General features: G+C 42.8%; 1 protein-coding gene across 1 annotated transcript; it reads left to right on the top strand.

Moving 5' to 3' along the window:
* Positions 1-10,547, top strand: LOC111964681 (uncharacterized). The gene is made up of 5 exons (XM_070443832.1): positions 1-16; positions 1,372-1,544; positions 4,761-4,900; positions 6,208-6,480; positions 9,499-10,547. Exons 1-5 carry the CDS (start codon positions 1-3, stop codon positions 9,554-9,556), a joined length of 660 nt encoding a protein of 219 aa, XP_070299933.1. The 3' UTR covers positions 9,557-10,547.
* The last annotated feature ends 12,143 nt before the right edge of the window (positions 10,548-22,690 follow it).

The raw sequence follows: 22,690 nt of genomic DNA, 5'->3' as shown, positions 1-22,690 counted from the left end.
ATGGACATAGCAACAGGTCAGTGGGTACTATATGGTGTTCTAGCATTCACCATGGAGTGTGACGGCATTGACCTGAAAAGAGCAGAGCTATTTTCATTCTGACATTCGGACTTTCATTCTCTTCACCTTCTGGCTGTTGGGAAAGGTCTGTATTTAGCCTCCCATAAAAGGTAGTGCTATTACATATTTGCTAGTGCTATTGCATGTTTGTTAGTGCTATTACATGTTCGTTTGCAATGGTTTGTTGAAGCTCTCAGTGAACGAATCTCCGGAATTAGCTGTATTACAGAGACATCATCCGAATGGAGGTGGTAGAATTGTGGATGCAGTGTCGATATCATATAGCCCGGTCCCAGATCTGTTTGTGCTGTCTCGTCAATTCATATAGTCATTACAACAAAAAGTGACAGTAGGAGTTGGTAAGACAGCACAAACAGATCAGGGACCAGGCTTGATTTTTATATTTCATGGAATTATGAACACACCTTACACATGTCACCAACAACTTAATAGAGAACTTCTATTCTTAAATAGTACTGCTGTATTATACGTCTCAGAGCCTCACATTCTAAATGCTGGGATGAAATCTCAAACATGAACCTTTAAAATAATCAAACTGGTGTCACTGGGGACAACACTGTCCACTCCATAGCATAAACCAGTCAGTATATTAACATGTATGTACTTATGGAACACACAGTAGAGATAGAGATACACAAAAATGTTTGCGTTACACAGTAAAAGAATGTCCTACGGGCACATCTCAACAACAGCTTTCTTTTCTCAGGTAGGATAGGACAATGTGAGGTGATACTACAACAGCATGGCGGAGCACATCCTGTGGCGTGCGTTTGCATGGACATTCAAGGGTCTGTTATGTACCTGCAGGTTCTTCTGGGTGAGTGTGTGTCCTACAGCCTGGTCACAGATCTGTTTGTGCAACACTTAGCCAAGCACGACAATGACCATAGGAGTTAACTATACAGCACAAACTGATCTAGGACCATGGGCTATGTGTCCTATCTGACAATTATATATTTGACAACCCTCTTGCTCTGGAAATGCTGTTTGACTGTCATTGATTTTTGATGCAGGTGAGCCCATACTACTCAATCAAATACATGCCCAATGAACCTCACAGAACAGGAAAGGATCACAGCCATCAAGTGAAACAAAAAACAGGTAACGATGAGGGTTGTCCTCAGTAAATAATGAAAACAGAACAAAATGTAGGCTACAGTGATACAGACTGGCATAGGATTGGTGTTCTGAAGGACTACTCTAATTATCTCATCTATGTGTGTTGTTGAATATAATAGAATAGCATGCTCTAATTCTGGTCTCTGTATGTGTTGGATGATGGATTTCCAGCCTCTGCGAGTCAGGAAATACCAGGAAGTCATTGTAGCAGTGCCATGCAGAGGAGACTGTCCAAAGCTGAGAGGGAGATTCAGGCCCTCAAGACCCAGATCACCTTTGAGAGGGCAACATGGGAGAGGAAGTTTGTGGAAACGCAGAGGAATCAGCAGGACCTCCGTTATCAGGTGTGTGTGTGTGTGTGTGTGTGTGTGTGTGTGTGTGTGTGTGTGGTGTGTGTGTGTGTGTGTGTGTGTGTGGTGTGTGTGTGTGTGTGTGTGTGTGTGTGTGTGTGTGTGTGTGTGTGTGTGTGTGTGTGTGTGTGTGTGTGTGTGTGTGTGTGTGTGTGTGTGTGTGTGTGTGTGTGTGTGTGTGTGTGTGTGTGTGTGTGTGTTGTGTTTGGTGGGTGCGGCGGTGTGTGTGTGTGTGTGTGTGTGTGTGTGTACCAAGCTTGAGTAAGCTACAGTAAGGAATCTGCTACCCTCCGCAAGCAATGGCGTGCATCACTCAAGGAAGTGCAAACAACCTTGCGTGCTCTGCAGAATGAATGGTAGACGACTAAGGCACAGGAAATCCAAATTTATGCCGACAAAAACGACATGCACAATTTCTCAGCTAAAGCTATCTATGTCCCTAGAAGTCGCTCCATCACCCCCCTGAAACAGCTGATGGTCTGACTCTCTTGAAGGACCAAAACCAGATCCTGATGATCTCCTACAGACCACTCCATCCTGGAAGAAGTGCCTGTCCGTCCACTCATTCAATACGTCAACCATTCACCAACCATCCACAAGGTGTTATTAGCTCTCTGTTCCCTCAAGAACAACAAGGCTCCTGTCACTGACAGCATCCCGGCAGAGCTCCATAAGAAGGGAGGTTACTCTGCACCAGAACGCTCCACCAGTACATCACTGAGGTTGGGACCGAGAGATTGTCCCCCAACAGTGGTGGGATGCAAACATTGTCACCATTTATAAGAACAAGGGTGACAAGTTAATCTGCAGCAACAGCCGAGGGATATCCCACTGGCTGTTACCGGCAAGGTCCTGGCCAAGGTGATGCTGCACAGGCTGATGAACAACATCACAGAGGAACTGTTGCCAGAGTCACAATGCGGCTTCAGAAAGAACAGGAGTACGGTCCACATGATATTCACGGCACGGCAACTCCAGGAGAAGTGCCGTGAAAAACATCAGGACTTTTTCATGGCCTTTGTCGACCTCTTCAAGGCCTTCGACACTGTGAGCAGGGAACTACTATGGGGCATTCTACTCAAATTTGTCTGTCCAGACAAATTTGTCAACATCCTTTGCCAGTTCCATGATCGGATGATGGCTCGGGTTGCCATAGGAGGGCAGGAGTCAGTGCCCTTTGGAGTAAGCATCGGTGTGAGGCAGGGGTGTGTGCTGGCACCTGTACTCTTTAACATCTTCCTCCTATGTGTCACCCAGCTTCTCCACAAGGGGCTTGCGGACTGCAGCGTGGTTGCGGTGGACTTCAGGCTGGATGGAAACCTATTCAACATCAAATCAAATCAAATGTATTTCTAAAGCCTTTCTTACATCAGCTGATATCTCAAAGTGCTGTACAGAAACCCAGCCAAAAACCCAAACAGCAAGCAATGCAGGTGTAGAAGCACAGTGGCTAGGAAAAACTCCCTAGAAAGGCCAGAACCTAGGAAGAAACCTAGAGAGGAACCAGGCTATGAGGGGTAGCCAGTCCTCTTCTGGCTGTGCCGGGTGGAGATTATAACAGAACATGGCCAAGATGTTCAAATGTTCATAGATGACCAGCAGGGTCAAATAATAATAATCACAGTGGTTGTCGAGGGTGCAACAGGTCAGCACCTCAGGAGTAAATGTCAGTTGGCTTTTCATGGCCGATCATTCAGAGTATCTCTACCGCTCCTGCTGTCTCTAGAGAGTTGAAAACAGCAGGTAGGGACAGGTAGCACGTCCGGTGAAAAGGTCAGGTTTCCATAGCCGCAGGCAGAACAGTTGAAACTGGAGCAGCAGCACGGCCAGGTGGACTGGGGACAGCAAGGAGTCATCAGGCCAGGTAGTCCTGAGGCATGGTCCTAGGGCTCAGGTCCTCAGAGAGAGAGAAAGAAAGAGAGAATTAGAGAGAGCATACTTAAATTCACACAGGACACCGGATAAGACAGGAGAAATACTCCAGATATAACAGACTGACCCTAGCCCCCCGACACATAAACTACTGCAGGATAAATACTGGAGGCTAAACATAACATCCTAAACATCAGGAGGCTCCAAGCAACCACCAAGGTTGTGTCGTAGCAGGTTCTTGAGCTGCAGTATGCTAATGACGGTGCTCTTGTGGCCCACACTCCAGAAGACCTTCAGTATGTCCTTGTAGCGGCTGTGAGGGTCTATAGCAGGATGGGACTGTCTATCAACACCACCAAGACAGAGGTGGTCTTCCAATGGAGAACCAGCTCTCCACCCACCATGCCTGTCTTCACCATTGAACACAAATCACTGGCAATAGTCACGTCCTTCAAATACCTGGGCAGCATCCTCTCGGAGGACTGCAGCATCGACCTCGAAATTCAAAATAGGATCAAGCAAACATCATCTGGCTTCGGGAAACTTAGACGCAGGGTCTTCAAAAACAGGGATCTCCACCTCCACATCAAAGTCGCCGTCTATCAAGCCGTCTGCATCACCACACTTCTTTACAGCTGTGAATCCTTGGTCACTTACAGTTGCCACAACAAGCAGCTCGAGCGATGCAGCGCATCCTGAGAATTACCTGGTGTGACCGTGTGCCCCATACAGAAATACTTGCTAAGACCATGCTATGGTCACCCAACACCAACTGCGCTGGCTTGGGCATGTCAATAGAATGTCTCAGGAGCGCTTGCAGCGGAAGATGCTGTATGGCCAGCTACATCTTGGCCGGCGGTCTGCAGGAGGGGCAGATGAAGCCCTACAAGGACCAGCTGAAAATGTTGCTGAAGAAGTGCAACATCAAACCCACAGACCTGGAGGATGCTGCTGCTGACCGTTCCACCTGGMGGCAGCTCTGCCAGAGCGGTGTACAGAGGTGGGARGAGRAGAGCACAAAGAGACAGCAAAAACAGTTCAGGAGACATACAACCATGCCTGCATATGCCGAACATATGCCAAACAGACTGCATATGCCCCACCTGCAATAAAGTTTCTGGATCTCGGATTGGACTCTACAGTCACCAAAGAATTCACCGTTAACTCAGAAGTGGAAGTCATCATCGGATACGATGGACTAACGTAACGTAACGTGTGTCTGAGTGTGTGTGTGTGTGTGTGTGTGTTTTTGCGCGCCTGTATGATTATGTGTGTGTGTGTGTTTCATCATTTAGTCATAATAATAATTTGATGACAACTTTGTTTTATTTTGATCAGCTGATCTCTGAGACTGTAGCCAGGCCTGGAAGTTTACTTCAGGTGGGCAGCTTCGAGGACCTTGGCGAGTCAGAGGTGAAGAACAGACATCCTTACGATGAAAAGGACCAGGACAGCTCAAGTAAATCACATGATCAACAGTACTTGATTTGCTGTAATCATCATATGGGATTTAAAGGGACATTGCACTCCAGCATAAAAGTTAGTCAGATGTTTCCATACATTTGTTGCGTAGATCAAGCTATATGCTTTAATCCCAAATGAATGGAAAAGATAAGCGTTTTCCTCTTTCCAGATTTTAGTTGGTGCTTATCTTTTCCATTCATTTGTGGATAAGGCATATACCTAGATCTACACACTCAAAGTCTTGGTACATGTATTCATCTTACCATTGGACTAGTTTTGAGGTCTGAAAACATCGGACAAATGTTTATTCTGAAGGGTAATCTCCCTTTAATATCTGTGTTTTGAATAGGAAAGAATAATCTTATCCATGACTTAAAATAACAGGCAGCTTGAGCCATTCCAACCAAAGCAGAGGGTCTGAGACGATGTCATCAACAGGCGACACATGCCAAAGCAGCTTGTCTGGCAGTCAGGTCTCATTGAACTCAACATTTGGCTCCAGACGCATTTCTGCTCTGTCTACAGCCACCAGGTAGAGCCATTTCTCTTCATCTGCTCCCAGCTGTGTCAAAAGGCCATTACACTTAAAAATGTTTGTCACTTGTATTCAGACCTTAAAATTGGTCCATGGAATGCAGCATGTACCTTCCAGATTTGCAGTGCTTTATCTTTTCCATTAATTTGGAGTTGAGGCATGTAGCTGTATCTACACAAACAATGACTACTTTTGAGATCTGTAAGGCTGTGTCTACACAGGCAGCCCAATTCTGATATTTTTTCCACTAATTGGTATTTTGACCAACATGAGATCTTTTTCGGAACTGATCTGATTGGTAAAAAGACCAATTAGTGAAACAAAGATCAGAATTGGGCTGCCTGTGTAAACATAGCCAAACAGACCTGGGTTAAAATACATGCGTAGTTTAAGTATTTGTAATTTAAATATTTATTTTATTTATTTGAGTGTTTTAAAATAATGTGTCTAAAATCAACCACTTTGAAGTATTTTAATATATTATTTTTTAAATAATCCTATAAATAGCCTACGATTTGAAACAGTTTTCTAATATTTGTTTACAAATACATAACTTCAAACACCCTTAGGATCAAACAGACCTGGGTTCAAATGCATGGAGTATTTAAATATTTGTATTTGAAAATACACTGCCTGTATATTATTCAAAAGAAAAATATCCAAATCCTTACTTCAAAATGTCTTTGAAAGTAATTGAAAAAACCCTAAATAGTATTTGAACCCAGGTCTGATCTGAAAACTTTGATTTTAGAGTGTAATGTCCCTTGAAATCCTATTCATTTTAAGCCATCTAAAAAGAGCAAACCTTCCGTCCCCCAGTGGGGGCTCCTGGAGGAGCCACATCGGTCCACACCGGGTCTTTGTGCCTCACTCCCCCCTAGACCTGCGGACGGGACACCGGGTTCGAGTCCTGCTGCCCTCGGGACGGATCAGCACAGGCACGGTTCGTTACCTGGGCCACCTGGACGGGGAGCCAGACTTCCAAATGGGAGTGGAGCTGGAAACACTTGAGCACGGGCAGCAAGATGGCACACACAGGGGACAGTGCTACTTTGAATGGTAAGTGCTCTCTTTATTTACCAAGAATTTGTAGCCTTAAATCAGTTATTCTGATTTTTACATTGGTAGAATTGCTATAGTTCTACTGTGGAGTATAAATATATCTCTATTTTTAGAGGTGACAGGAAAAGGTTCAACAGTGCTTCAGTTATAACTGAAGGGTTTATTTACTTTAAATAAGTTATCCACTGAATCCTGTTGTTTACAGTAGTAGGGCCTCCAGGCCCCTCACACACACAAGTAACAATTATGAACTTGAAACAATTGTTTATTGAAAAATATATTTATTTTATAAATGACATTGTGGACGTGGAAAGATGGAAAGTTATTTATTTTTGGAACATTGTTTAGAGCCTATGGTGATGTTTGTACAAATCATATGTATGCACAATTGCTGTCTGCTATATCCCCCCACATGTAAAGCTAAGATGAAGAAAGTAAGGCATAATTTAACTGTATGCCATCCTACTGTAAAAAACTAAAAAGGACACAAAAATCTAAAATCAACTCACTTTGAATTTCCATCACCTATCTGCAATTCCATATAAATTTCAAATGTATTGGGAAGATGTCTTTGACAACCCAATACCATGGAAGCAAGTCCTTAATGTCACATACAAAACACCAATAGATACTCAAGAGCCTTTCAGTTAGGGATTCTCTGGTACTTTTGGATTATTTTTAGCCAGTAGTTCTGAAAGTAGTGCCCACAAGCAAAAAGTGGTCCCCGAAAATTGTGTACAACATCACATATGTGCAGATATTCTCTCTCTCGCTCTGCTGTGTGTGGTTCTTTTTAGCTGTCAACAAAGAAAATGCTGTCCATTTGGTGTATTGAGCAAGACTCTAAATGAAGGTTCTGTAATGAAGAGGAGGAGGACATAACACATCTGTTTTGGTACTGTCAGACAGTGAGCTTGTTTTGGCTACAGGTTCAAGGCTGGCTTTCCCATCACTCCATCAAACTACTATTAACCCCAAACTCATCATCTTGGGTGACCTCAATGTCCATATCCCCTCAATTAATGACACAATACTTCTGCTTGGTAAAATATTAATATTCAAAACACAAAGTTCTACATCTCTAACACCCAACCTGTTTAAACAATTAATTAGCAATTCCCGGGGCCACCCACACATAAAATGAATGCACACATGTCTGTAAGTTGCTTTGGAAAAAAGTGTCTGCAATATTATATTATTTGGGTAGCCTGGCAATATTTATTTGAGAAAGTCCACAACATTGTTATTGAACAATATAAATTAAAATGAACATATGCTACCATAAGGGTAAAATGATCCATATGCAATAGAGTGTAAGCAAACAAAGTTTTTCCTTGTTTATTTTTGTATTAGGCTACTACACCATGGCATTACTGATAACTGTCTTGTCCAAATGTGTTGTATCATGTGTGTTTGTCGGTTTGAGTATCGTCATGTATTGTACATCGTCCTCAGTTTTTATGGTTGTCTTGTCACTGTCATTATCGACTTGTTTGTATTTTGTAAAAAAAAAAGAAGAATATAGCAAATATGGTTCCGTGCTCAAGACACACTTCAACTTGTGCTGCTGACATTGTCATTGGTTGACTTAACATGCAAATATCAACCTGAAATCAAACGTGAGTAGCACGTGTTTGTCAAAAGAGGAGAACAAAATGATATAAAATGCTATTTACAGTAGTATATACTGTACTTGTATACAATGGTATATGTGGGATGAACACTAACACTGTTTTCTTTGTGTTCTGAAATACAATAACAGTCTTGTAGCATCAAATAGTAATGGCTTATTATGCATTTCGATAAAAATACACTATAACATTATATATACAAACGTATGTGGACAGCCCTTCAAATTAGTGGATTCGGCAATTTCAGCCACTGAGAGGAAAATAAAATCGAGCACACAGCAATGCAATCTCCATAGACAAACATTGGCAGTGGAATGGCCTTACTGAAGAGCTTAGTGACTTTCAACGTGGCAATGTCATAGGATGCCACCTTCCAACAAGACAGTTCGTAAAATTTCTGCCCTGCTAAAGCTTCCCTTGTGGAAACGTCTAGGGAGCAACAACGGCTCAGCCGCCAAGTGGTAGCCCACACAAGCTCACAGAACGGGACCGCCGAGTGCTGAAGCACGTAACGTCTAAAAATCGTCTGTCCTCGGATGCAATACTCACTACCAAGTTCCAAACTGCCATTGGAAGCAACTGTTCATCGGGAACTGCTCGCTGCCATTGGACTCTGGAGCAGTGGAAATGCGTTCTCTGGAGTGATTGATCACACTGGGTTTGGTGGATTCCAGGAGAACGCTACCTGCCGCAATGCATAGTGCCAAATGTAAAGTTTGGTGGAGGAGGAATAATGGTCTGGGGCTGTTTTTCATGGCTCGGGCTAGGCCCTTTAGTTCCAGTGAATGGAAAACATAACGCTACATCATACAATGACATTCTAAACGATTCTGTAGTTTGTGGCAACAGTTTGGGGAAGGCCCTTTCTTGTTTCAGCATGACAATGCCCCTGTGCAAAAATCGAGAACCATACATAAATGGTTTGTTGAGATCTGTGTGGAAGAACTTGACTGGCCTGCACAGAGCCCTGACCTCAACCCCATCGAACACCTTTGAGATGAATTGGAATGCCGACTGCGAGCCAGGCCTAATCACCCAACATCAGTGCCCAACCTCACTAATGCTCTTGTGGCTGAATGGAAGCAAGTCCCTATAGCAATGTTCCAACATGAAAAGTGAAAAGCCTTCTCAGAAGAGTGGAGGCTGTTATAGCAGCACATGGGGGACCACTCCATACTAATGCCCATGATTTAGGAATGAGATGTTCAACGAGCATATACTTTTGGTCATGTAATGTATTTCTTTTCTTTATCGGGAAAGTGATATTTTGTAAGGATATTTTTATAACACTGTGTTGTATTACCTAATGGTCTGCCTCGTTTTTACTCTAATGTACTGAAATCTAACTGCCATGTGGTGACTGTCTGTTTCCCTTCCCTTGCAGCAAGGCTGGCCACGGTGCCTTTGTGCCATTCACCAAGCTGTTGATGGCCTGGGAGTGATGACATCACAGTCTCTATGGGGGAGGGTCACATCTGGATGAATCATTTGGACTCTTTGGCATCAATCACGAATGGTCTCTGAAAGCAAACTTACACTACCGGTTAAACGTTTTTGGACACTTTTTATTTATTTGACTATTTTCTACATTGTAGAATGATAGTGAAGACATCAAAACTATGAAATAACATGATGAACTTAACTCTAATGACTCTAATGAACTTATCCTCTGCAGCAGAGGTAACTCTGGGTCTTCCATTCCTGTGGCGGTCCTCATGAGAGCCAGTTTCATCATAGCGCTTGATGGTTTTTTGCGACTGCAGTAGAAGAAACTTTCAAAGTTCTTGAAATTTTACTGTATTGACTGACCTTCATGTCTTAATGTAATGATGGACTGTCGTTTCTCTTTGCTTAATTGAGCTGTTCTTGCCATAATATGAACTTGGTCTTTTACCAAATAGGGCTATCTTCTGTCTACCCCTCCTATCTTGTCACAACACAACTGGCTGGCTCAAATGCATTAAGAAGGAAATAAATTCCACAAATGAATTTTTAACAAGGCACACCTGTTAATTGAAATGCATTCCAGGTGACTACCTCATGAACCTGTTTGAGATAATGCCTAGTTTGTGCAAAGTTGTCATATATTTTGATTTGTTTAACACTTTTTTGGTTTTTACATGATTCCATATGTGTTATTTCATAGTTTTGATGTCTTCACTATCATTCTACAATGTAGATAATAGTAAAAATAAAGAAAAACCCTTGAATGAGTAGGTGTTCTAAAACTTTTGACCGGTAGTGTATATGCAGAAGTTTACTGGGCATATGGCACCCATTCAAAGATCATAGAATTGTCAATATCGGCCCTGTATTAAAGACCAACATTGGCGAAAGAAAAAGAGAACAAAATTATAAGAAATACTATATACAGTAGTATATACTGTACATGTATACAATGGTATATGTGGGATGAGCACTAACACTGTTTTCTTTGTGTTCAGAAATAAAATAACAGTCTTGTAGCCTCAAATAGTAATAGCTTATTATGCATTTCGATTAAAGTACACTATACAGTATATCTTGTTCATGACATGGCCGATAGAACCATTTGGTATTATGGATACCTCCCGGGTGGCGCAGTGGTCTAGGGCACTGCATCGCAGTGCTAGCTGCGCCACCAGAGTCTCTGGGTTCGCGCCCAGGCTGGGCTGGGTTCGCGCCCAGGCTCTGCCGCAACCGGGAGATCCGTGGGGCGACGCACAATTGGCATAGCGTCGTCCGGGTTAGGGAGGGTTTGGCCGGTAGGGATATCCTTGTCTCAGTATGTATAAAATAAAATGTATGCACTCTACTGTAAGTCGCTCTGGATAAGAGCATCTGCTAAATGACTAAAATGTAAATGTAAAAATGGATATGCAATGCACATTTAGAGTCTCTCAATGACTACTTGAACATACAGTGCTGTGAAAAAGTCTTTGCCCCCTTTCTGATTTGATTTGTTTTTGCATATTTTTGATCCTGCATACTATCAGATCTTCAACCAAAAGCTAATGTCAGATAAAGGGAACCTGAGTTTACAAATAACAGAAAAAATGTATACATATTTTATTTATTTAATTAACAATTTTATGGAACACCCAATTCCCCTGTGTGAAAAAGTAATTTCACTCAATAACTGGTTGTGCTACCTTTAGCTGCAATGACTGTAACCAAATGCTTCCTGTAGTTGTTGATCAGTCTCGCACATCGCTGTGGAGGAATTTTGGCCCACTCTTGCCTGCAGAACTGCTCTAACTCAGCAACATTTGTGGGTTTTCAAGCATGAACTGCTCATTTCAAGTCCTGTCACAACATCTCAATTGGGATTACTTTGACTAGGCCATTCGAAAACTTCAAATGTGTTGCTTTTTAGCCATTTTCATGTTGACTTGATTGTGTGTTTTGGATCATTGTCTTGCTGCATAACCCAGCTGCACTTCAGCTTCAGCTCACAGACGGATGGCCTGACATTTACCTGTAGAATTCTTTGATACAGAGCAGCATTCATGGTTCCTTCTATTAAGGCAAGTCGTCCAGGTCCTGAGGCAGCAACGCATCCCCAAACCATCACACTACCACCACCATGCTTGACCGTTAGTATAAGGTTCTTACTGTGGAATGCATTGTTTGGTTTTTGCCAGACATAATGGGACCCATGTCGTCATAGAAGTTATACTTTTGACTCATCTGTCCATATATCCTTCTTCCAAGAGACTTGATAATCATCCAGGTGCATCCAGGCAAACTTGAGTCAACTTTTTGGATAATACGGGTCCCATTATGTCTGGCGAAAACCAAACACATTTACATTTACATTTAAGTCATTTAGCAGACGCTCTTATCCAGAGCGACTTACAAATTGGTGCATTCACCTTATGATATCCAGTGGAACAACCACTTTACAATAGTGCATCTAACTCTTTTAAGGGGGGGGGGTTAAAAGGATTACTTTACCTATCCTAGGTATTCCTTAAAGAGTGGGGTTTCAGGTGTCTCCGGAAGGTGGTGATTGACTCCGCTGACCTGGCGTCGTGAGGGAGTTTGTTCCACCATTGGGGTGCCAGAGCAGCGAACAGTTTTGACTGGGCTGAGCGGGAACTGTACTTCCTCAGAGGTAGGGAGGCGAGCAGCCAGAGGTGGATGAACGCAGTGCCCTTGTTTGGGTGTAGGGCCTGAATCAGAGCCTGAAGGTACGGAGGTGCCGTTCCCCTCACAGCTCCGTAGGCAAGCACCATGGTCTTGTAGCGGATGCGAGCTTCAACTGGAAGCCAGTGGAGAGAGAGGAGGAGCGGGGTGACGTGAGAGGAACTTGGGAAAGTTGAACACCAGACGGGCTGCGGCGTTCTGGATGAGTTGTAGGGGTTTAATGGCACAGGCAGGGAGCCCAGCCAACAGCGAGTTGCAGTAATCCAGACGGGAGATGACAAGTGCCTGGATTAGGACCTGCGCCGCTTCCTGGCGTGAGGCAGGGTCGTACTCTCTGCGAATGTTGTAGAGCATGAACCTACAGGAACGGGTCCCGCCTTGATGTTAGTTGAGAACGACAGGGTGGTTGTCCAGGATCAACGCCAAGGTTCTTAGCACTCTGGAGGAGGACACAATGGAGTTGTCAACCGTGATGGCGAGATCATGGAACGGGCAGTACTTCCCCGGGAGGAAGAGCAGCTCCGTCTTGCCGAGGTTCAGCTTGAGGTGGTGATCCGTCATCCACACTGATATTTCTGCCAGACATGCAGAGATGCGATTCACCACCTGGTTATCAGAGGGGGGAAAGGAGAAGATTAATTGTGTGTCGTCTGCATAGCAATGATAGGAGAGACCATGTGAGGATATGACAGAGCCAAGTGACTTGGTGTATAGCGAGAATAGGAGAGGGCCTAGAACAGAGCCCTGGGGGACACCAGTGGTGAGAGCACGTGGTGCGGAGACAGATTCTCGCACGCCACCTGGTAGGAGCGACCTGTCAGGTAGGACCGCAATCCAAGCGTGGGCCGGGCCGGAGATGCCCAGCTCGGAGAGGGTGGAGAGGAGGATCTGATGGTTCACAGTATCAAAGCAGACCGATAGTCTAGAAGGATGAGAGCAGAGAGAGAGAGTTAGCTTTAGCAGTGCGGAGCGCCTCCGTGACACAGAGAAGAGCAGTCTCAGTTGAATGACTAGTCTTGAAACCTGACTGATTTGGATCAAGAAGGTCATTCTGAGAGAGATAGCAGGAGAGCTGGCCAAGGACGGCACGTTCAAGAGTTTTGAGAGAAAAAGAAAGAAGGGATACTGGTCTGTAGTTGTTGACATCGGAGGGATCGAGTGTAGGTTTTTTCAGAAGGGTGCAACTCTCGCTCTCATTGAAGACGGAAGGGACGTAGCCCAGCGGTCAAGGATGAGTTGATGAGCGAGGTGAGGTAAGGGAGAAGGTCTCCGGAAATGGTCTGGAGAAGAGAGGAGGGGATAGGGTCAAGCGGGCAGGTTGTTGGGGGGCGGCCGGCCGTCACAAGACGCGAGATTTCATCTGGAGAGAGAGGGGAGAAAGAGGTCAAAGCACAGGGTAGGGCAGTGTGAGCAGAACCAGCGGTGTCGTTTGACTTAGCAAACGAGGATCGGATGTCGTCGACCTTCTTTTAAAATGGTTGACGAAGTCATCAGCAGAGAGGGAGGAGGGGGGAGGAGGGGAGGAGGATTCAGGAGGGAGGAGAAGGTGGCAAAGAGCTTCCTAGGGTTAGAGGCAGATGCTTGGAATTTAGAGTGGTAGAAATTGGCTTTAGCAGCAGAGACAGAAGAGGAGAATGTAGAGAGGAGGGAGTGAAAGGATGCCAGGTCCGCAGGGAGGCGAGTTTTCCTCCATTTCCGCTCGGCTGCTGCCGGAGCCCTGTTCTGTGAGCTCGCAATGAGTCGTCGAGCCACGGAGCAGGAGGGGAGGACCGAGCCGGCCTGGAGGATAGGGACATAGAGAGTCAAAGATGCAGAAAGGGAGGAGAGGAGGGTTGAGGAGGCAGAATCAGGAGATAGGTTGGAGAAGGTTGAGCAGAGGGAGGAGATGATAGGATGGAAGAGGAGAGAGTAGCGGGGGAGAGAGAGCGAAGGTTGGGACGGCGCGATACCATCCGAGTAGGGGCAGTGTGGGAAGTGTTGGATGAGAGCGAGAGGGAAAAGGATACAAGGTAGTGGTCGGAGACTTGGAGGGAGTTGCAATGAGATTAGTGGAAGAACAGCATCTAGTAAGATGAGGTCAAGCGTATTGCCTGCCTTGTGAGTAGGGGGGAAGGTGAGAGGGTGAGGTCAAGAGGAGAGGAGTGGAAAGAAGGAGGCAGAGAGGAATGAGTCAAAGGTAGACGTGGGGAGGTTAAAGTCACCCAGAACTGTGAGAGGTGAGCCCATCCTCAGGAAAGGAACTTATCAGGGCGTCAAGCTCATTGATGAACTCTCCAAGGGAACCTGGAGGGCGATAAATGATAAGGATGTTAAGCTTGAAAGGGCTGGTAACTGTGACAGCATGGAATTCAAAGGAGGCGATAGACAGATGGGTCAGGGGAAGAAAGAGAGAATGTCCACTTGGGAGAGATGAGGATCCAGTGCCACCACCCCCGCTGACCAGAAGCTCTCGGGGTGTGCGAGAACACGTGGGCAGACGAGGAGAGAGCAGTAGGAGTAGCAGTGTTATCAGTGGTAATCCATGTTTCCGTCAGTGCCAAGAAGTCGAGGGACTGGAGGGAAGCATAGGCTGAGATGAACTCTGCCTTGTTGGCCGCAGATCGGCAGTTCCAGAGGCTGCCTGAGACCTGGAACTCCACGTGGGTCGTGCGCGCTGGGACCACCAGGTTAGAGTAGCAGCGGCCACGCGGTGTGAAGCGTTTGTATGGTCTGTGCAGAGAGGAGAGAACAGGGATAGACAGACACATAGTTGACAGGCTACAGAAGAGGCTACGCTAATGCAAAGGAGATTGGAATGACAAGTGGACTACACGTCTCGAATGTTCAGAAAGTTAAGCTTACGTTGCAAAAAATCTTATTGACTAAAATGATATAGTCTGCTGGCTGGTGAAATAGGCTAGCTAGCAGTGGCTGCGTTGTTGACTTTGTTTGAAAGTGTAGCTGGCTAGGTAACCTCTAACTGGCTAGGTAACCTCGACAATTACTCTAGACTACACAATTATCTTGGATACAAACGGCTATGTAGCCAGCTAAGATCAAACAAATCAAACTGTTGTACTGTAATGAAATGAAATGTAATACTACCTGTGGAGCAAAGCGGAATGCAACTACTCGCTCCAACCCGGAAGTGCGTATCGTAGAGGGAGAGGCAATAGAAGTGTTGTTTCTTGTATTATTGTCTTTTGTGTCTTTAGAGGACTGCTTCACCTTAATGTCCCTTTCCTTTTCTTCTGTCCTTATTTTGTCCCACTTTTGGTTCCCCTTCTTTGTCCCTTCTTCTCTTCTGCCAACTAGACACTCCTTGTTAGCTAGCTAGCTTCTTCCAGGAATGTCCCTAGCAACTGCCTAGCAACAGGTAAACAACTTAGCTAGCTAAGAAAACGGTATAATTTTATGAAAAATTGTTACTTTTTCAAAAGCCTTTCTTCTTTGTTTGCTGCTTGTTTGGTCTCCTATTCAGTTTGCAGTTTTCTTTTGATTTTTTTTCGATGTACTTTACTCTAAAAAAACATTTAAAGTTCAATATTTGTAGGAGCTCATCTTTTCAGCTGCTGCTGCTTAATTTGGAACTCCGGAACAATGCATTCCACAGTAAGAACCTCATACCAACGGTCAAGCATGGTGGTGGTAGTGTGGGCCAAAATTCCTCAACAGTGATGTGAGAGACTGATCAACTACAGGAAGCATTTGGTTGCAGTCATTGCAGTTAAAAGTGGCACAACCAGTTAATAAGTGTTACTTATTCACACAGGGGAATTGGGTGTTGCATAACTTTGTTAATTAAATAAATAAAACAAGTATACATTTTTGTTATTTGTAAACTCAGGTTCCCTTTATCTAATATTATGCTGTTAATTGATATCAGTTGACCTGTGAATGCTGTACAATGAGAGATTTATACTCATATATTAAAAATCATGATTTATGACACTGTCAAAACTGCTGAATCATGTGATTTGCATTTCTAATTCAGGACCCCAAAATAAAAGCTCACACTCATGAGGTGTCATAACATACATAGATTCTGGAGAAATCCAAGCACTCTCCTTAAAGTGATAATTTACTTTTTTGTTGAAGTTTTCATTTATTTTCGTGAACTATCACTTTAATGCTGATGTCAATGTGAGGACTTGAATGACCAAGATGAGTTTCATCAAGCTGCTGTTATTACTGGATTATTGGTTATTGTACTGTGCATTGTGCAAATGTTTGATAATAGGGATCGCCAAACAGAGTTCCCATGAAGTGTTTACACATGGAACAACAGGTGCAGTACTATAAAGAAGTGTCTCTGAACTAAGTTATGTGGTATGCTATGCATAATGCTCCATCTATTCATACCCAGCTTCCAACTAACTCATCCAACCCTTCTTCCCTGCAACTCTTCCCCAGGTTGTTGCTGCAAACGAGATTCTGGTAAAATAAAGGTAAAATATTTTTTGTTTTCAAAATGTGCATAGTGTGTACAAATTACTCCAATCTTGGGTTGTATTTGGATGAACGATGGGTCATTGCGAAATAAATCCTACCCATTTCCTCAAGCAGAGCATCGTTATGAAAAATAGTTCTCCTCATTTCCTGTAACTAGGTTGTGCAACTATTTATGAACTATCTTTATGAGTCACACCGTACCTTATCAATACTTATCTGTTCATCTTTAGTACCTTCGTAGGAGCATCGTTAAATCTACGAGCTGTTTCCCAAAACCATAATTACTAAACCTGCTCTTAAAAACAATTGTTATTTAATGATTACTTAGCTGTTCTAAGTGCATCTCCAGAGGCTTTTTTTGCCCTTCTGCGTCACCGTATTCACAGATCTACGCTAAACACAAAATCCAGATGTTTATCCGTCTTTCTGTGACCCCGATAACTTCAAAACGAATGTGACTCCTACAATTAAAAGTTTTGAATTTCTTTGCAATCGTTACTAACAAGCGAAGAATATAACGATGCTTCAAATGAGATGACTGTATTAAAAGATAAATACAGTAAAGGCTTTCAAGTTAATTTAATGTTCATTTAATCAAGTTTTATTTCGCTATTTGTATGCTACTGCCTGTAATTTTTGACACACTATATTTCATGATATGTAACCCTAACCTTAGATCCCAACTCTAACACTAATTCTAACCTTAACCCTTAACCTCCTACAAATAGCATTTGACCTTGAAGGGACCAACAAAATGTCCCCAGTTGGTCACATTTTTGTTTGTTTACTATTCTTGTGGTGACTTCTGCTCCCCACATGTAAAGTTAAACACGTCCCCCCACACACACACACACACACACAAACCCCATAGCTTTCCAGGGCTCCGATAGTTCCCCAGCTGATCTGAAGGCTCAGTAAAGTAGGCTGACTTTGATCCCAGACAAGTGAACACATTCAACTGTAAACAGTGGAGAGCTGTTCAGGTGTATAACATTAGTCCTCACATAAATGACGAGTCATAATGACTGTATTAATAATGCAGGAGTGAGACAGTAGAAGGACAATAGCACAGATAACATCGAGATAATATGAAATATGCCATTTAACAGACACTTTTATCCAAAGGGACTTACAGTTGTGCTTGTATACATTTTCACATGGATGGCCCCTGTGGGAATTGAACCCACAATCCTGGCATGTTGCGCTGCAGGAAGTGAGCCATTTTTTAATATTTCACATTCTATACATGTACAGTTGAAGTCGGAAGTTTACATACACCTTAGCCAAATACATTTAAACTCACTTTTTTCACAATTCCTGACATTTAATCCTAGTAAAAATTCCCTGTCCTAGGTCAGTTAGGATCACCACTTTATTTTAAGAATGTGAAATGTCAGAATAATAGTTGAGAGAATGATTTATTTCAGCATATATTTCTTTCAGCACATTCCCAGTGGGTAAGAAGTTTACATACACTCAATTAGTATTTGGTAGCATTGCCTTTAAATTGTTTAACTTAGGTCAAATGTTTTGGGTAGCCTTCCACAAGCTTTCCACAATAAGTTGGGTGAATTTTGGCCCATTCCTCCTGACAGAGCTGGTGTAACTGAGTCAGGTTTGTAAGGCCTCCTTGCTCGCACACGCTTTTTCAGTTCTGCCCACACATTTTCTATAGGATTGAGGTCAGGGCTTTGTGAAGGCCACTCCAATACCTTGACTTTGTTGTCCTTCGGCCATTTTTCCTCCAAACATAACGATGGTCATTATGGCCAAACAGTTATATTTTTGTTTCATCAGGCCAGAGGACTTTTCTCCAAAAAGTATGTTTTTTGTCCCCGTGTGCAGTTGCAAACCGTAGTCTGGCTTTTTTATGGCGGTTTTGGAGCAGTGGTTTCTACCTTGCTGAGCGGCCTTTCAGGTTATGTCGATATAGGACTCGTTTTACTGTGGATATAGATGCTTTTGTACCGGTTTTCTCCAGCATCTTCACAAGGTCCTTTGCTGCTGTTCTGGGATTGATTTGCACTTTTCGCACCAAATTACATTCATCTCTAGGAGACAGAACACGTCTCCTTCCTGAGCGCTATGACGGCTGCGTGGTCCCATGGTGTTTATACTATTGTTTGTACAGATGAACTTGGTACCTTCAGGCGTTTGGAAATTGCTCCCAAGGATGACTTGTGGAGGTCTACAATTTATTTTGTGTAGTCTTGGCTGATTTCTTTTGATTTTCCCATGATGTCAAGCAAAGAGGCACTGAGTTTGAAGGTAGGCCTTGAAATACATCCACAGGTACACCTCCAATTGACTCAAATGATGTCAATTAGCCTATAAGAAGCTTCTAAAGCCATGACATTATTTTCTGGAATTTTACAAGCTGTTTAAAGGCACAGTCAACTTAGTGTATGTAAACTTCTGACCCACTGGAATTGTGATACAATTCAGACTATAAGTGAAATAATCTGTCTGTAAACAATTGTTGTGTCATGCACAAAGTCGATGTCCTAACCGACTTGCCAAAACTATAGTTTGTTATCAAGAAATGTGTGGAGTGGTTGAAAAACGAGTTTTAATGACTCTGTATGTAAACTTCCGACTTCAACTGTAGTCAGAAATATCTGTTTGTTTCTACAAAGCCTTCACAGTCTGACAATAAAGCAGCCCATTGCCCTGAGACATGGCTGACTTCAGTAAGGTCTACATACATGTCTCAGGGCAAGGCAGCCCCCCATCTTGGTATCTCTATAACTCAGTGAACTCAGAATATGACATGAAAATGCACTACAGGCACATACCTGTACAGATCTGACAAGGGAATATTAGTGGGAGGTTTTCAAGTACCTGCAATAGCATTCCTTAAAATACAGGGCAAAGGGAAACTCATAGGTCTTGGGAGTTGGGTCTGCACCCACAAGATCTGAGGCTGCATGTCACAGGGAAAACTGTCTGGAATTCAGCTTGTGTGTTTTGATAAAGCTTGCAATGTGAGTCATAGTCGCACAAAGGTCAGATTTGAAATCCTATGCTGGATTTTCAAGGAGTACAGGGTGTGTGTATGGGATAGAGTGAGGAGGCTGATGTGCGGAAGAGCATGAGCATGATACATGTTAGCTTGGCATATTCAATAACTAGCCTCATCAAATCTGGCTTGAGTCTAAGCCTTAAAGGCCCAATCTTGCTACATCCATTTTTGGATTTATAAATTAATGATATATACACCCATTGATTCTTGAATAATATAATTTATTAATGTCTCATGAGTTCAACTGTACTACCCCATCAGAACTCAAAATAAAATATTATTTTACTCTAATGTTTGTAAACGAAGTCAATGTGTCACGTTCCTGACCTGTTTTCCTTTGTTTTGTATTTATTTTAGTTGGTCAGGGCGTGAGTTGGGTGGGTTGTCTATGGTTGATTTTCTATGTTGGGATTTTGTGTTCGGCCTGGTATGATTCTCAATCAGAGACAGCTGTCAATCGTTGTCCCTGATTGAGAATCATACTTAGGCAGCCAGGGTTTCACTTGTGTTTTGTGGGTGTTTGTTCCTGTGGAGGTTTTGTTGCCACACAGGACGGTTTCGGTTTTGTCACGTTGGTTGTTTTTTGTATTTTGAAGTGTTTTGTTGACTTTCATTAAAAGAATGAACACTAACCACTCTGCGTTTTGGTCCCCACCTTCTGTCAGCGAGGACAGCCGTAACACAATGTAAACAAACACTATATAGCCTCAACATGGTTGAAGCTATCATTTTGATATCATGGATGGTCAGTCCTTGCATCCATAGCTCTGTCTCTGAATTTGAATGGTGTTATATTTCTCCAGACCCATTGCTCAGCTTTTTATAGAAACAGGGGCTGGGAGCATGCTTTGTTATTGTTTCAACTGCTGATTGCCCCTTCAAATGACACTTAAGGCTCTATTCAATCAGATCTGCTTTAGCCGACATCTGCATAGCGGTTGTTTTGGCGGTGTCAAAGGTGGAACTGTGATAGAGCTGTAAAATCCACAAGCGGCTTCTGGCATTATACCTAAAGCAGACATTGCCATTGGTTGCACTGAGTCGCATTAAGAGAAATCCCATGCAGCCTTGTTTACAAGTTCGAACACTGGAACGTGATATGTAATCTACACCTCGATTAGGCTGATAGAAAATCATGAAACTAAATAATGAGGATTTCTAGTTGAGCGTCATTATTTCTATTTAGCCTACACTTTCTCATTCTGAACTTCTAACGCAAATGGAACATGTGTGGCTTCCTGACAATGATCAAGAGCAGCTGCTCACTGATTTGACAGCTCCAATGCAGTTACACCTCTGACACCGCCAAAATACCAGCCATGCGGATGTCGGCTATTGCCTGGTTAATGCTTGATCTGATTGAATCTAGGTCTCACACCACATTTTAACCTCCTGTTCAGCACCATAATGAACATGGTTAATAGAAAAAAAATGGTGGAATTACACTTAAGTTAACTGACATTCAATTAAATGAAGATTATTTGTTACACTGTGGGCCCATTTACAGAATGACAGGGACAGAATGGTCTTCTAATATGCCATCACAACATGTCTAAAATATCTACATGGCATATTTAAATGTTATTTAGCTAACCTATCGTAGCAGGCGTAAAATAAACGCCTGAGTGGGACACCCCACATTCGGGTCATGACGAGAAAAAAAACTGTTGGGAGAGGTTGTATTCTGCACAGTTCAACCAATCCAGTAAATGTGGAGGAGGAGTTAAGAGTCTGATTCTGATTGCTAATATTTTGGATGGAAACAACGTCAAAGAGCAAGCTAGCTAACAAACGTGCCGTAGCTAGCTGCTAGACAGATATTAGCTAGTGTTGTCTAGCGACAATGGAATAATCTGGGAAAGTTGTCACTAACAAAATTGGTATGTGGTTTCTGTCGATTTTGTGGCAAGAATTTAATCTCGCTGAAACCTACATGAGGGTGGCTCTCCAGGAACAGGGTTGGAGAGCCCTGAGCTATGGTCATCATCAGATCATCATGGAGCATATGACTGTCTACGCTCTGAGGCACTAAAACAATGAAAGCACCATATCATAGTACAGCAGCTTGAGACAAAATACAGAGACATGACATTAGAAAATAGACAGGTATATTTCAAACCTTTCATTTTTGTGTAATATGACTTCCCAACATTAAAAAGGCAGTGTTTAAGTGGTATATAAATTAATATAAAATGAGTGAGTAACCCTTTATTACAGTCGGGTAAGTACTAGGTACTGGTAAATACTTGGCAACAAATTGTACTATTTGGTATAGTAGCTATTGGTAGTCCGAAGAAACAAAGTAGTCTACTCTAAAAATACATAAAAATGGCTGAGAAATATAATGCCTAGTGTTCCCTGCTAATTATTTCAAGTACCATGAGGTTATGACTGCATTAACCTGATATGAAGCTGGTAATACTATATGATAACATAATAATAACAAAATTCTAACTTTAAATATCTAGCTAGTACTTACCGTGCTGTTAAATAAAGTTACCAAAATGGGTTTAAAATAAAAAAAGTTTAACAATTTGTTTAGACCTAGAACTCTACTCCAAATGTGCATTGTAATTGAATTATACATTTGACATGTTTAGGCACTTAAAAAAGAAACTACAAAGTGCTGTCTATCAGCATACAGCAAAGACAGACAACTATCATAGAAACATTGTTGAAGTAATTGTCCAGTGAAAATCTCACTTTTAAAAAGTTTATATTCTGTTAACTCACACGCAAAGAAATGAGTTGTTGACTCATATTTGTGGTCAAAGCATAAATTGAGAACACACAAAACCCCCCCCCCCCCCCCCCCCCCCTTAAACTCAAACAGACAGTTTAAAAAATGCTTGCTATTTCCACGTAGAGGATGAGGTCATCCTCATTGAGCTTGAGCTGGCCAATCAGCAGTCTATTCGCATGAATATTTTTTATACCGGTATACGCCCACACCATTCCAACACAGAAAAGCTGCTTTTTAACATACTTGAAAACA

The sequence above is a fragment of the Salvelinus sp. IW2-2015 genome, linkage group LG6.1 (assembly GCF_002910315.2).
Source record: "Salvelinus sp. IW2-2015 linkage group LG6.1, ASM291031v2, whole genome shotgun sequence".
Lineage (NCBI taxonomy): Eukaryota > Metazoa > Chordata > Actinopteri > Salmoniformes > Salmonidae > Salvelinus > Salvelinus sp. IW2-2015.
Note: the sequence above shows the minus strand (reverse complement) of the source record. Positions and strands in the feature narration are given on the sequence as shown.

Coding starts and splice junctions, on each gene's coding strand:
- LOC111964681 (XM_070443832.1), top strand. Junction 1,545..4,760: donor AGCAGGACCTCCGTTATCAG/GTGTGTGTGTGT, acceptor TATTTTGATCAG/CTGATCTCTGAGACTGTAGC. Junction 4,901..6,207: donor AGTAAATCACATGATCAACA/GTACTTGATTTG, acceptor ATTCATTTTAAG/CCATCTAAAAAGAGCAAACC.